Here is a 17,245-nt window from a genome sequence, read left to right as displayed (position 1 = left end):
CCGCTGCACTACAACGAGGCTACCATACGCGTTCAGTAGTTGCGGTCCGCCGGCGAGCACTTATTGACATTTCGGTTATCCACCGCGCGCGTTCGCACGACAATCGACGTCGGTTTTTTTTTTTCACTTATTATCAAATTATACATGTAAATCGTTTTACCGCCAAAATTTCCAAAGGTGAGAATCTAACATTTTAATAGTATTGTACGGTACGATTATATTGTCGACGGACAATCTCATTAATATCGTACGCGCATTACACGACGTCGTCATTGTAGCGCACGTGTTTCGATCCCTCGTATTATTATTTCCTCGATTATTTCTCACACCTATAATACCATCATCCGAAGATATTTTTAATCAACGATCGCGTCGTGCTTGTTTTTTTTTTTTTTGCAGGTACTTACTAATCATCACGACAGACATGTCTGAATCGCTTTCGCTGACCGGCATCGGACCCCCGTCCGGCACGTGAGTATAACAATAATATATTTACATATAATATAATATGGTACACGATACACCCGTGATGATATTATTATTATAATGACAAGAGCGTTTTCCGATTTCTCTCTACTAACGTGTTCGCGTTTTTTGTCCGTTAAACAACCGTCGTTTTACGGAGGGTGTGGTCATGGGGGGGTTAAATACTGTGTTATTATATTATACGCGTCGTCTATAACTGCGCACTTATAGGCCGTAGGTACACCAAGAAGGTGTACTTGTGCGCGACCATGCGAATTGGTCAACACAACTCACATTTATATTATTAACGCCTGTATCGAATTCGTCGTCGTGGAGTTCGTTTTCAGAGGTATTTCTTTTTGCTGTGCTCTTTTGTCTGTTCAAGTGTTAACACGATTCATACATTGCGCTCCAGCTGGGCGTAGAAAAATCGATACAAAACGAAAAATGTTGTTTACATTTACCATGCGTGTTTTGGAAATGTGAACACACGAAAACAAAATACGGCCTGGATCACTCTTACCTACCTGGAAAACCAGTTTTGGGTAAAATTCCTTTGGTAGTCGTAGCCTGGTGATGTGTGAGTGGTAGCGGGTAAGTGGTAGGCGCGTTTGGGTCGAACAGTTTTTAAAAGACGCGTTTGGGCACTCTTACACTGTATATACGATAATTCAAATGAAAAAACATACAGCCCATACCAACCACCAGTAAGACATATTTTTATGCTCGACTACGTAGAGAAATGTTTATTTTCGCTCAACGACATCTATTTCGTTTTTATTGAGTGATGTTAGATGGACCGTTGTGTAAACATACATTCTATATCGACGTTAAAAGATCCGAAATCGAACAGTGTTCGGGTGAAACGAAATGTTTACTCCCAAAATACTCGGTCGAAAACTGATATATTATGACGGCCGACGGGGGACAGTATTGGTATATTACACGTACTATATAAACCAATTGTAAAACATGATCTACGATCGTTAGGCATACGCTATTCGGCGGTTGCATTGTTGTATATGCTAATAGATTCTAACCACTATTATGCAGCAAATGAGACCAATTCAATGCACGGACGTTGTGACGTGCGTATATATTATTATGTTATTTCATGTGCGCGTTATAGAAACAAAAGACTGACATTGAATACTGCAGAGAATATTGTAATGGAAAATATCATGTTAAGAGTTCATATTGCATAATTTTTACCAAAATATTTGTTTAGTTTATTTCCAGTTGAGTTTTATTTTTTATATGCAATTGTGTGGTGTTGGCTTGATTTTGGTCTATTATTGTTTTAATATCGTGTTTCTGGGTCAAAAATATTTTTTTATTGTTTACGTTCGCGTGAATATGATGCACATCGACATTAATAACTAATAATCTATTATTTGTGTTCACACTTCAGAATCTATTAATATTGTTTGTTGTGATTTATTTTTCCTACTACGAAATGTTGTAATAACAAATTTATATTATCATATTGTTGTGTGGCTTAATAATAAAATTCATAAATATTTTATTTTTATAAAATATTACTAAACTTTGTACCCGGTAGTGATTGTTCATATCCGTTAATATTCAAATGTCCGACCGGCATTTAATTGGGTACGTTCGATCGATGATAATTTCATAGCAACATCGATTACGTGTTATTCATAATTCGTTTATTTCGGGGTCGAACCTTTATAGACTATAATGTTGATTTATTTCCTATAGAATAGTTGCGTAATGCCTAAGTGAGTAACAGGACACCGTATCCAGAGGTTTTGTTAAATGACGGTGTAATAATTGCTGTTGGTTCGAAACGTCGTTCGATGCTCATATTATAGTAATTTTTAATTAATGGCAATAATTGTGATATGATACCGTGTATCATATACGGTTTCTTGATATGTGTTTGTAGTACAACTTGACCATTAAGTAGTTTGCTTCCAGCGTTTTTTACATTTTAGGTGTGACTTATTTTTTTTATCGTTTGGTGACTTAACAATTTTATCAGCCAAGAGATGATATTAACGGTCTTCGCTTTCCGTTGAATGTTTTAATGCATTTTGCATTTTAATTACCAGATTGTGAGTTGTCAGTCGGACTGTTCGTTTTTAATCTGTTACTAGCGGTAAAGCTGTGGAAAAAAGTCCTCAGTTTAAAAGTTAATTACTTTATATACTTGCTTAATGATAATTATTGTCGACTTTTAAATAAATGCCAATTTAGTTGAATAATGTCCTTAAAAGATACCTTAATTTTCTTGGTGGCCAGCAAGTGAGAGGAAAACTGGTTTCTTTTGACATTTTTAAAATTTAATAATATCATAACAATGCTAACAATTATATATAAAATAAAAAAACATTGAACTTAAATTATGCATTTTATATTAAATCTAACATTAGTTTTTTCATTTTTATTCTGTGGATTTATTTTCAAATTATTATTTTGATCTCTCATTATTAAAAATATGTGTTTCGATAAAAAATACTGGTTCTTCTTCTCAACAATGCTGATGCATTTTAACCACGACGTCGTATTATTAAGCCTAATGGCTGAGTTTTTTTTCTGATAAGTATATTTAATGAATATTTACATTAGATAATTTAATTTTATGTACAATAAGCACATTCGTTTAAAAAAATACAGTAGCATTTAAAATAAAATAAAAAAAAAACAGCAGAAAAAAAGTAATAAAGTTGTACAATTAATAATTTTGATGTGTATACATATACAATCAAAAAAAGGTGATAACTGTGATAATATTCAAATTAAATATCACAAATGTGAATTACAGTAAACAAATACAAATAGTTATAATAATTCAATTCGGTATAATTCAAAAACTAAATCGTGTTCACGGTTCCAATTTAATTTTTGACTGAATTGTTTTTCTTCCTTACACAATAATAATAATAATAATAATGTACTCGGACTTTGAGAAAATAAAAATAGCAAAAAGTTCTTAGATTTATAGTATTTTTTTTATAAAATAGACAGTATTTAAAGTTATTATAGCTGTCTTGTTAATATAGTTATAAGTTTTTAATGCACTTCAATATTATAGATAGTACTTATTAATTGTTTTTTTACATTAGATAATTTCCAAGTTCAATTAAATGCGATTAAATGTACCTATATTTTTTTTTTTGATAACGCTTGTTTAGTCTATTTATATAATTAAATTTTTTATTTTTTATCTTATCTTTTACAAGTCTTTTAATGTTAAATTATAAAAGATTTATGTATTTTGAAAAGTACTCATTTTATAATTTTGACACCCCCCCCCCAACCCAATAAATTGACAATTAAAGCTTTTTTACTGCTCCATTTGGCGGTGACACAAAAGCATAATATTTAAAAAAACAATGTATAACTAGTAAAACCAATACGGCAATACATTTATCACTGTTCAAAATTTAAAACAGATATTACGTATATCAGCTGAGAACTACCTTTATTGTTGCATATCGCCTTTCTATTTTGCAATAATATGCTATGTTCACGATTTGCATAGTTAAATACAGTTATCAAAAATTTAAAAATTTATATAAAGAACACCACAGAAATAATAAAATTTCGACTATAAACGTAGTACTTTTTGAAGAGCATCCGTGCTGCTGTGACCATAGAACCCTGGTAACTGGTAAGTATTCCCTTAAAAGTAAACCAACCATTGTGAAATTTGTTCTATTATGAGAAATATCTATTAATTACGTTGGTATTTAAATTATATTTAATTTAAACCATACCTTTATTATCTTTAAAAATGTTTAACTTAATAGTTAATAGTACCAACTAAGTTTTAAAACGCATTTATCTGTACAAATAATTGTAAATTGTGTAACGAAGAATTGATGTATGTAATTAAACTACTAGCAAGTAGCAAAGTTAGTATTATTATTAAATGTCCAGGAATTATTATTTATAAAATTATTAACATCATTTACACTTAATCCAATTAAAAAAGGAAGTTGATAAACCTAATCTTATACACTTTTACTACATGATTAACTACTGTGAATATTACTGTGGATCTTTCCTTTTATTATTTTAATTTTATTTAATTCGATTTGAAACATTTTGACAAGATATTTTACCAATACAAATAAATATAAATATTAAATTGAAATATTTATATAGATGCTTACATACATACTTCGAAGCATAATTTAATTACAAATTAAACATACAATTTATTCAATTATTTTGTGAAACTGTAAACTTATAATTTGCTATTTATTATACATGAATTATTTTTCAATTTTTATTGTATCGAAATTGTTTTTTTTTCATACATTTGTTCCGTAATAATAATGATAATTTTATTCTGGTTTTTAATTAATTCCGAGATTAATTTAAATAAAACATCCATACTTTTAAATCGTTAAAATATTAATTATTGTTTGTCATCAAATAAGTTAAGTAGTGATGTTATAATATTTATTAGCTGTTATTTACAATTTGTGTTGCTATACAAGTCTTTTATATATGTTAAAAAGTAAAAGTTTAATGTAGGGAAGTAAAAAAGTGTATGTTCACTTCAACTATAAGAGGCACTAGTTTTGTTCTATGAAATAATGATAATACGTTGCTACGATTTTATAGTTGAAAATAAAGGAAAGGAACGCGACCAATGGTTGCAATAAACCATGGGGCCCTGGTAGTCATTTCTATGAACATGTCACAACGCAACATGTCTAAAAAGTTTTTGATCTATCAAAAATGTATAAAATACAATCAATATTTTATTAATTCTTTACAAAGCGGTATCATTTTAGATTTATTGGTATGTTAAAACGCGTTTTTATATTTATAGACCATAGAATGTTTATTTATTTTATAATTATTTGATTATTTCATGACTTGTGCACGGAAAAGAAAGAAAAATACCCGAATACTGCACAAATAATGCGATATGAATGTATGATGTATTTTACAAGTATAAACTGATAAAACATTCGATTTTTTAACGTATTTTTACTGTTTTGGTCACAAAAACTCTAATAGACTAATCAAGTAAAAAATTATCAAATCATGTTGACATTTTAAAGTATAATAGTTGTTTTGTACATCTTTCAATTTTAATATTATTTATATAAAAAATCCTTATTTAAGATATGCTTTTGACAATTTTTAAGCAATTAGTTCTATTGATACATAAATGGGTATATTAATATTAATGGTACTACAAATAAATTTGTTGAAACTGTTAACTAAAGTACGTTTAAAAAATTGGTGGAAAGATGGCACACATCATTTTGCCTACGTGTGCAGTAATCACAGCTTTGTTTAGGTTAAATGTATCAATTAATTTGTATTTTTTTTTTAATTTTTAGCAAGGAACAAAAATCAAAATCATACGCGGTGAACGTACCACAAGAAAATGCGTCGCTCAACGCCAATGGGTCTCCACCATATGATCCTCACGCGCACAGGATACTTGAACATCCCACCACGTGAGTTCCATTGATTTATCAGTATAACCATTATCAAAATAAAAAATTAATGAAGTAAAATAGATACAATTGATTACAGCTAACAAATAAAAATCGAATAACTTACATACTGAAATTAATTTTTAGATATATTTTTAAAAAATGTAAAGGTCGTGTGAAACAAAGCAACTCATAAAGCAACTCATACTATAACACTTATTTTTCAGATCAAAATATTGATCATGACTTCCAATTCCAGAACTAGCAATATTGTTATATCATTATAATTTATAATTCAGTAATGTCTGTTTATATAATATATCATGAATATTTTACATGTTACGGTCAAGGAACCTTAGGTACCTATGATGTGTAACGAATCAAAAATAAGCTGGTCCAGTTGCCCGTTGCTATTGAATATTGATGAAACTTTAGCTTATAATAATATATTAAATTAAATATGTTTTTAGTTAGGTATCTTTAAAAATAAGTCATGGGACTGGGATCTTCTTTACTTTTTCATTTATTAGTTATTGAAGTCAATATTATATATTAAAAATTATTGTTTGTGAATATGCTGGTTGTGAGTATAGATTTAAACATACGTTTTAAGTTGCCTGAGTCTGTGTATCTTTAATTACGTAATTTTAGGGCTATATTGTATACGCTCTACCGGCAACATTACTACTGCTGAGTACTGCAGTATGCGCTCTACTGTTTTTACCACTATATAAATTAATATATTTCGATTTCAGACAATATTACATTCTCGTAATAAGTGGACGATGTAAAATTGGTTTAATGACGAACAAAAATCCAACAATAATTTACTGTATTATTATATTATTAGGGTTGAGGACTTATAGTTTTTTTCATATTTTTTTAGAAAGATCATCGAAAACTTTTAGTTATGAATGTCTATAACAATATGTTTATATACTATGTTGGATTTTAGAATAACTTCTTACCTTGACCCTTCATTCGATTTGTCGATAACTTAAAGTATTTGTAATGAGAAATTTAAAAGGAGAAAATTATTTGTAAGTATTTTGTGAATACGGTAAACGACAATATTATATGAGTGTAACAAAAAGTAGCAAAGACCTGAGTGGAGATAACTATTTATTCGTTATGTTGAAAGGCACCAGTGGTATCACAAGGTTAGATTTGTAATACATCATACATGTCATGTAATAATTCGTTCAATATTTTATTAAAATGTATTTGCAAAGAATCATCTGCACTATATATAGCAAATTCCTAGAGTATCAAAAACATTTAGGACATCTTGACCTTTATTTCATAAAGATGTCTTTAAAGTATGGCTATCGGGGAGAAGGTTGAAAATATTTTATACACTCTACCGAACTTAAAGGGAGTAAAATAGTACTCGTATTTGTTTTATTTTCATTGCTTAAGACTAATTACCAAGTATGCGTGATCAATAAGATCATAATACTGATAGTAGGTATTATACTATTATAATTTTAACACATGCGTTCTGAACAGTAATTATTGTCATTGTTTGTCGACGTGCACGGCCGTCAGACGAATAATGTTATAGTTATTACTTATTAGTTATTATATTATAAATACGTACAATACTTGACTGTGCACGCGTTCGATTCTATCATCGTAGTGTATGGTAATAATAGACAACAGTACTATACATATCGCATATGAATTTTATTTAAATTGAGAACTTGCGCACAGCTTAGTACATATCAACAGCTACGGCCCTTCAAACACACTTGTTTAGTCAGACAAGCGTCGTACTAAATAATAATACATCGATAATTATGATTATTGCCTCAACCGTTTATTCGATATGCGTCATATGATGTATTAAAACTATAATAATAATATATGTAAACATTTAAAATTGTCAATGATTATACATTCAAAATTATTAATTATTAATAATTATTATGTGTTAATTGGCAGTTTTACTTTTATAACGATGACAATCTGTATAAATATATTTTTGTTTGTTATAACATGTGACGTATCTTTACGTTTACAATGTAATAATATCGTACACAATTATAGAACAATTGACTTAACCACTAATGTAATATATTTATGTTTATTTTTCGCTACTTATAGAAATAACGAGACACTCATTCACTTGCTCAAGGGCAGTTTGGGAACCGGGATTCTGGCTATGCCCAACGCTTTCTACAACTCCGGATTGCTCATCGGAACCGTAGGCACCATACTTATCGGCATCCTATGCACATATTGCTTGCACGTCTTGGTGAGTATCGTTAGGTTTTTTTGTTAGGCCAAAAGAATGATTTGGCTATCGCTATACGTTTTGGTGAATCCGGTAAAAAGCCTGATATTCCAAAAGTCACATTTTGTACATTTTTTTTTTTATTTTTGAAAAATTAGTAAGCAATTTGTAATCGCAAAATCAAATTTGAAATCTAAGTTTTAACCATCAAATAAATATTTTCTTATGAAGGATGCTCAGCTGGTACAGCCAAAATGGTAATGTAACATAACCATTTTCAACTGCAATGCCAGAAAGAACTATCTCAACGCTTAAATCGGTAAAAACATTTTCATGAAATGCTACTGGTGAAAACCAATTAAATGATCTAGTCTTATTAAGTGCTTATAGAAGTATCAAAGTAGATACATAAAACATTCCAAATACATTTTTTTCTACAGAAAGATAGGCCTCTATAATTGTATTAATATAATATTAAATTAATCAATAATCATATTTGTATAAATTAAAAATTATTTTGTAAATTTAATACTATTACCTATATATTAAAATATACGACAAATTAAATCAAAATTTCAATATTTTTGTAGAAACCAATATTCATAACTGTATGTAAATTAATAAATTACTTACTTAGGTACTTAGCATATTGCAGATCATTACGTATAAAAGTTGTAAAATTTTATGTAGGTTTATTTATTATATTAAATAACAAAGTATTTGATACAAAAACAAAAAATTGTTTATTGTATTCTTGAGTAATAAACACTCACTAGACGATTTTTAGGAAGGAGTAACTTACAAAATTTGACTTTGTTCTTATAAAATGCACATAATATATATTGTCATTGTCAAATTAATGGTAATGACTAATGATAAAACAAATGTATTTTGCAAAAATTAATCAGGACTTCTTTGAATATTCCTTATATAGGAAAATATTTATTCGGGGTTTAAAATTTAGGTTAAAAATTCTGATTTTATATTGTTATAAATTATTACGAATTGGTTACTAATTTTTAGTTTGACTTAAAGTCGAAATTTAAAATTTGGGGTGTTGGTTCAGCACCGAATTGAGGGCAAAGACTTGGATTACTAATTCTAATTTTGTGGTTATAATTTATTACAAAATGGCTATTAATAACAAAAAAACTTTTTTTTAAATTTCACTTTCGGGCTCAGGCTGACAGACTTTGAAGAATCGTGTCGTGAGAGCTGGTTATGTTTTATCATACTAGTGTGACATCTAAAATCTAGAAATTCTATAATTAATTAGCTTTTGTGTTTCATCCGGATATCATTAAAAACCGATTACATTAGTTTTATCTGCTTTTATTTTATACTAGTGTGTTTAATCTGTTCCTGTTCTTTTTGGTATTTTACGCCCTACTGAACCGTAATATTGTGAACTGGTCATGGAACGGCTGTTTCACTCATTGGTGGCCGGAGAACACTATATTAAGTTAATTGTTTTTTAAATTTTAATAGAAATTAGGAAAAAAAAATTTCGATAGGTGTTACAATATAATATTATAATTACAATACTTAATGTGATATTCGCTATTTTGCTATATTTGAATTAGCAAGGTGCCCCAATGCTAGAAATTTAACAAAATAATATAATATGTTAAATTGTTATTAAGTAGCTTAAACATTTTAACATAATAAAACATATAGGGACATTCTGAACAGTTTACAGACTTAACCTATATGTAACTAAATTTTTAATAATATACTTTTTTTCCACTACAAATAATAGGTTAGATCTCAGTACCTGTTATGCAAGAGACTCCGAGTGCCCATACTCAGTTACCCGGATTCCATGAAATACGCCCTACAAGACGGTCCAGCATTTTTGAGATTCGGAGTTCCTCTTTCTGCGTTGGTGATTTTATTTCAACTCTTAACTAATATACTTATATAATGCCATATAAATATCTGCTCGCTCTTAAAAAACTATTATAATAAAAGTAAAACGACATTTTGAATTTTGAATGGAATTTATAGTAATATTATTAAATATTTTATACGTACGAAATATAGCAAAGTTTACTTTTTGGTGACAAATAACAATTGCCAAAAAATGTTTAAATAGTTACAACTTAATAAATCATTAAAAATTAAAATGGTTTCCAGTTTAATGACTATTTTATATTTTATATTTTTATAGTTCTTATTTAATTTACTGAAATTAAATTTCTTATTTTATTTAATTAGGTATACATTTTGTTGATTTAACAGTAGTTCCTAGCCATGTACATTATTAATTATAACCTATAACCTTAAAGTGTTAACAGTTAAAGATAATAAAACCCCTTGACAATTTTATTAATTTCTCCTTACTAAATAATCATGTAATTACGGTTTACGCTTTTTTATAATATATATTATTAAGTTAAATGTATTTAAAAATTTGAAATTTTATCTGAATATTATCATTAAAAATATAAGAAACATAAATACATAAAACGATAGTAGTTGTGTAACTATTAGATCATCATAATATGCATATAATTAAAAAAAGAAATAATTTTAAAATTCCTTAGTTTCCGCATACATATGCAGTGCAGCGCAGTAACGATATACTTCCTATAATACTATGTTATACGTGTTTTTAACATCATTGTTATGACCTTGGCTAGTAGTTATTTAGACCATCAAGCGACCGTTATTGGCGCTATTATGATATAGACTAATGTGTTTAAGCTTTTAAAAATAAGTTGAAACAAATGGATAAACAAACCAATTCTTGTATAGTCAATAGTTATAATATTACCTATATAGTGGCGTATTAGTAGTATTCGTATTAACGCAGTCTATCGGAAATATATAACGGATTTCCGTTGTTTATATGTGCAGGTTTATCGTTGATGGGTTCTTGATCGTTTATCAGCTGGGAATATGTTGTGTATACATTATGTTCATCGGAACCAGCATCAAACAGGTTAGTGATTATTATACTATACTATACATATTCGTTTATTGCTTGTACTAAGTATAAGGAGGGCCGTATTTGGATATGTTACGCTCTGCAAGTGTGAACTGTTCGTCCCCTAAACCTATTAAACGATGATTCCAAGGTCAATGTATGTATGGTTTACTATGGGGATTTCGCTATATATTATCTGTTTATAATTTCAATCGTAACTTTCGTGTGAATAATCCTTTTTTTTACACAGGTGTTGGACATTTACATCGAACCGATGAACGAGCGGTACTACATGATGATGATTCTGATTCCATTGGTGGCCATCATTCTTATCAGAAACTTAAAGCTTTTGGCGCCCTTCTCGCAGGCGGCCAATATCATTACGTTCGTCGGACTTGGCATTGTACTCTGGTACATATTCACCGACCTGCCGCCCATAAATTCGAGACCATTAATCGGTGAACCGAGAAAATACACCCTGTTCGTAGGCACAACTCTATTCGCACTGGAAGCTGTTGGTGTGGTAAGTAGTAGCTTCCGGTTGGCTGTGAAAATAGAACAGAAATTCTTATATTATTATACTATAATGTACAATAGTCGACTATTGAAAAGTTAATTTTTTTTCGTTGCATGTATCATAATTATGTCTTCGTTTATCACTTTATATATATTATGTTACCGTCAATATCGTATATATTCAGACACTGATGATATTAATTAGTCTGTAGTCATAATTTTAATATTAAATATATTTAATTATTATATATATTATATGTGCGTGTGTGTAAAAAAATACATCTTGCGAAATATGATTATAGTATAAAGGGTAATTCAAAATGCTTAATTGGCATGTAGGCATTTAACATGTTATTGCAGTCTGTTTGAACACACCCTGTTACAAGCATGACAAAGATACTCATTTATATGATTGTAATAATTATTACGCAAAGTATACAGTTCTATTAAGTCTGCTACATAGATATGATTGTGTTGTGTGTGTGTGTGGGGTAACGGATGATGATGAGGTTTTAAAACTTCATCTTCCGATTAAAAAAGTAGTAGTAATAATGCGTTTTTATTATTGTATTTTAAATAGGTACTGGCGCTGGAGAACAATATGAAAACTCCGGCATCTTTCGGTGGTACAACTGGCGTACTTAACGTAGGTATGACTATCATCACAATTATGTACGTTGGGATGGGCTTCTTCGGATACGTCAAATATGGTGAAAATTCAGCGGGCAGCGTGACGCTCAACTTACCGAATGCAGATATGTGAGTTTTAATATTTTTAAATTCATATTCCTTATTGTTAGATATTTGTTCATTTAAATTTTTCGATAAAAATATTATGCTTCAGATAACGGAAATTAAAAATATTGGTTATCGTTTAAAAAATAAAAGTTGATAGCGAACCCTCCAACTAACTGAAATCTGGCATAAGTGTAAAATAATTGCAAAAATATTATGTTTTATCATAAACTGTATGGTATTATACAAAAAAAAATTGTTTTGCAAGTGCAGACAATTTTCATATTATACACTATCCTGTATATTGTTTATTTTTCCTAATTTCGTTCGTTGAAATGAACGTTTTTTATTCCTAAACTATTATTACCTTTTTTTACTATAGTATTTCTAAAAAAAACTTAAGATATGATCCACGAGGGAGTTGAACATTAAGTCCGATTTAAATATTATAGGCATAGCAACCTTTCCACTATTATGTATGTTGTCTTTTACAATTAATGTTCTTTGTTCTAGCCTCTCGCAAGCGGTTAAACTCATCTTCGCGTTCGCTATATTCATCACATACGCGCTTCAAGCGTACGTGCCAGTAGATATCATCTGGAATACGTACATGAAGAAGAGAATTCAAAACTGGGACAAGACTACCATGGAATATCTGCTTCGTATATCCGTTGTTCTCGTTACGTGTAAGTATAATAATAAACTATACACAAAATGGTTTTTTTATATTATCACTAGTTTAATTATGGATTTGTTATCAATAAATCTTTTATAAAATCGATTAGTACGGTTTATTATAAAGTCGTATTACACTTGAATTTGTTCGTGAGGATGAATTATTTATATAGTCGTAAATATTTAATACAGGGTGTAACATAAAGAATTAACAGACGTAATTAATCAACTATGTAATAAGTTTTATTTTAATCAATCTTATCATTATTTTTATTTAATGGTTACTTATTCTACGCAATTTAGGTAAGCCACTTCTAAAATTTTAATAAATTAAAATAAATTTCACCACTTCCAAAATGTATGTTTATCTTTACGTAATTCTATCTCTTTTTCATTCAACACTCCTAAGTTTTTAGATCTTCATTAGCCCGATCTTCCTACCGTTGTGTAGGGATTCCCTGAATGTCATGTTATATGTGGAATCCAGTTCGTGACTTAAAGTATAATTTATCGTTCCACTTAATCTTTCGGTTCTTACACTCGTTATATTTTGCTTGTTAAATAAAGTATTTAGTTCTCTGGTATTGTCTCGCGTATTTGATATAAATACTTATAATATTATATATGCACTATAAAGCAAACCATATCAATCGTAAACCTTATAGCGTAGACTTTAAAGACAATATTAAATTTACCTATAATGTTTAATAATTTGTAGTTATACAGTCTACAGCTCTATAGGTACCTCTGTTTATTTTAAGAACGAGTTTTCTATTTATACTATTATTTTAAATTCATTTTTGGCAGAACAGATTTATTTCAAACCCACTCATTATAGCTTGTAAATCAAATCCATTGGAAAATGTAAACATACAACCTAAAATAAAGAAAAAAATAATTTAAACCATTTAGAAATGAAAATATAGACTTATTATATGTGTTCATTTTTATAGTTTAATTTCGTCAAAATGTTTTACATTTAAAAACATTTTTTTCCTAACAAAATTGTAAATTTGAATGTATTTTTCCAAATAATTAAAAAAAAAAAATAAACATTTATCTTTATTATTTATCTTTATTTTCAGTCCAACCTAAATGTGTTTTTAATACTTAACGATAATTTATATGCAAAACCGTGTCGTAAATTCATCTCATTTATCGATGAGTACATGTTATTTGTTAAAATGTTATGGTAGTTATTAATTCTTATCATAATATTTCTATGATAACACTGTTGTTTAAAATAATAGTATATAATAATGTATATATAATAACTATACTTAAATATCTCATACATTCGGTATGGTATTGTTAATTGTTAAACATTCACTTTGAAGTAAGCTTATATAGGTAAGTGGCTCGTGCCAAATTTTGTTGACAGTAATATATATATATATATTTTTTTTTTATTTATACCGATTGCCAACATGCAAATGGCTTATAAGTGTATAACATAATATATTTTATTTCCAAATGTCGATCTTGACAGTCCCCAAAATGTTATAATATGACTAAGATTATATTTAATATGTAATACATCGAAAATTCAACTAGGTATACATTTTCAGTTCGATTTATAACATGTAAAATCTGACGTCGAAGTATGTAATGAAAAATTTGAATATTTCATATATTGTTTTTCCTCGCGATTAATGCGTACGTCGGCTATGGATCAAAATATGTATAATGTATTGCTTATAATTTAAGTAAACTCTAATTTATTATAGTTTTAGGAAAATCTTCTTTAAAACATACTTTTTATACCTAGTTAAACGATGAAGAAAAAGTCTATCATATCTAATTAATATATAGGTGCTTAAAACTTTAAAGACGCTTGCTTACGCCGTAAATTAGATTATACTGAATACTGATTATATAGTCATGGTATTATGATAGATGAAAGACATACATAAGTACATAAGTGCCCAATCGATAGACCGGTTTCAAGAGTAATCAATTCCTATTTTTATTTGGCTTTTAATATCATGAAGACGAACACATTATTTGTATTCTTTCGGTTCTTTTTTTTTGTCGATGTATGTATATTTTTTATTACGGTGTTATAATTTGTACTACACATTATATTATAAAATCAATGGTATTATGTGCTTTAACTCTATTCTTACAGAGATTACGGATGATATTGGGAGGGGTTTCTTAAAAAGTTAACATCGTGAAAGTTAGGTAGATATATTTTTATCCTTGGAAAATATTTACACTTAAAACGTAAAAAGTTATTAAATGTTACAATAATTATTTATTTTTTAAAATGCATAAAATTTGATGTGCATAATTTATTATTAACTGTTAGATAACATAACTTAAACTTGAAAGTTCACCGTTGCAACTTACAAATCAATATTGAAAAACTGTGATAGTCTAAGACATCTTTAAATCTAAGAATATTATAATTACTAATACTGAATCGTAAACTATATATCTAATATTTGTCTTAAATTAATGTTTGCAGTCCTGTTAGCCGTCGCTATACCGCTGTTGGAGCTGTTCATATCGCTGTTCGGCGCCCTGTGTCTGTCCGTATTGGGCATCGGGTTCCCGGCGCTTATCGAGATCTGCGTTTTGTGGCCCGATCGTAACTTCGGTCGCTTCAATTATGTACTCATCAAGGACATCATACTGATCATCATCGGCATTTTGGCTCTGGTGCTGGGCACGTACATCAGCTTGCAGGACATCGCTAGGAAGTTGTAGTGCAAATACGATATTACATGATTATTTTAGTCTATTATAAGTTATTCCCTTTATATTATGAAGAAAAGTTTTACTGACCGTGCCCATAATTTACTATTATTATTATTACGATTGTGACCATACTTTTATTTCAGTTTATTTAATTTATTATTTTAATTTAATTTTGCGTGAACATAAATCGCGCGTGTTCACAGGGTCTTATTGTCGTTTCAATGTATATATTATACGTTGAAAACGCGACGAGGTTTTTACGTTTCACAAAGTAATTTTTTCTTTTAAAGTTTTCTGATATGGCGTAACTCGGTGGTAAAACAATCCGTCAGGTCTTGTGTACAGTTCGATAACAAAATTCACGAGCGATTTGATCAATACGTTATTTTTATTCACTTAAAGTAACAGTATATTTCCCCCATGCATTTTTCGCTAATTTTTTTTCAATAATTGTTCGGACGTTTAATATATTTTAACCTCTGCCTTGTGTAGCGTTTGACACTAAAATATAGGGCGAGAGTAGCTCAATTTATTTTGTAAAAGAACAATAAGAAGTGCGTTTTAGCACACAGTTATCATTTTTGAACAATGGCAATATTTTATTTTTATACATTATACAAATTTTATAGTGCCTTTAGCCTATAATAATTATAATAATAATGTTAAATTTAATGAATATTATACTGTTTAGAAGGTGTTATGAATAGTTTTATATTATATCTCTAAATTTACATCATAATTGCAAAAAGTAAACAATATTATGTGCCGTTACTGACATCTTTCGATGTAAGAACCACACACTCCTCTATTATAAGTTTGATTTAGTGACTGAGACTATATTAGTAATAATAATATTTTTGTTAATATTGCAATAACATTGTTATGTTCGGGCAAATGTGTCCATAGTAAAGCTGATTATTTTTAAATACTATACATTAAGGTTTTATAAAACGTTGTGTAAATAAACACTATTAAAACAATAATATGTTTTTTTTTTGTATTCAATACGTACATTTGAAAGTTTGCTTAGTTTAATGGTGATGACACAATCATAAATATATGCAGACTAATAATATATACACATTTACTAATTTCTAATTGCTCATTGAAGTACCATACTAGTGATATCTGAAAACTATAAATATTGAAATTTATTTTTTATATATATAGTCTACAGATGATAATAACAGATCTCTTGACATACTAAATAATGTGTGCATTTTACTACTATAGTATGTTTACTTATAAAAACAATACATATCTAAAGTGCTATTGTTTCAATATTATATCATTACAATCCTACTCAATAAGGTTGAATTAATTAAATGTGAACATGATTTTATGTATTTAATCTTTGGAAATCTGATCCATTGTACAATTGTATCGTATGTTTTTGAAGTTGTGTATAATATTATACAAGATATAAATTGTTTACTGTTATTGCGTAATAACTTTATGATAAAAATACTATAAATTATTATTTTTGTAGTATAAGTACATTTTTTAAATTGTAATATTTTACAAACACTTAACTAACTGAATTCATTGTGTTACTTA

The 17,245-nt window shown here is 28.6% G+C and overlaps 1 protein-coding gene across 1 annotated transcript; it reads left to right on the top strand.

Annotated features, from left to right (window-relative positions):
• Positions 1–4: 4 nt before the first annotated feature.
• LOC114126900 (proton-coupled amino acid transporter-like protein CG1139) lies at positions 5–16,671 on the top strand. The gene is made up of 10 exons (XM_027990944.2): positions 5–177; positions 400–471; positions 5,796–5,915; positions 8,001–8,151; positions 9,890–10,011; positions 10,990–11,074; positions 11,310–11,582; positions 12,156–12,334; positions 12,824–12,996; positions 15,456–16,671. The coding sequence occupies exons 2-10, from the start codon at positions 425–427 to the stop codon at positions 15,695–15,697; spliced, it is 1,392 nt and encodes a 463-aa protein (XP_027846745.1). The 5' UTR covers positions 5–177; positions 400–424; the 3' UTR covers positions 15,698–16,671.
• The last annotated feature ends 574 nt before the right edge of the window (positions 16,672–17,245 follow it).

Source organism: Aphis gossypii, chromosome 1 (genome assembly GCF_020184175.1).
Source record: "Aphis gossypii isolate Hap1 chromosome 1, ASM2018417v2, whole genome shotgun sequence".
Lineage (NCBI taxonomy): Eukaryota > Metazoa > Arthropoda > Insecta > Hemiptera > Aphididae > Aphis > Aphis gossypii.
This window is presented reverse-complemented; position numbering and strand designations above follow the sequence as displayed.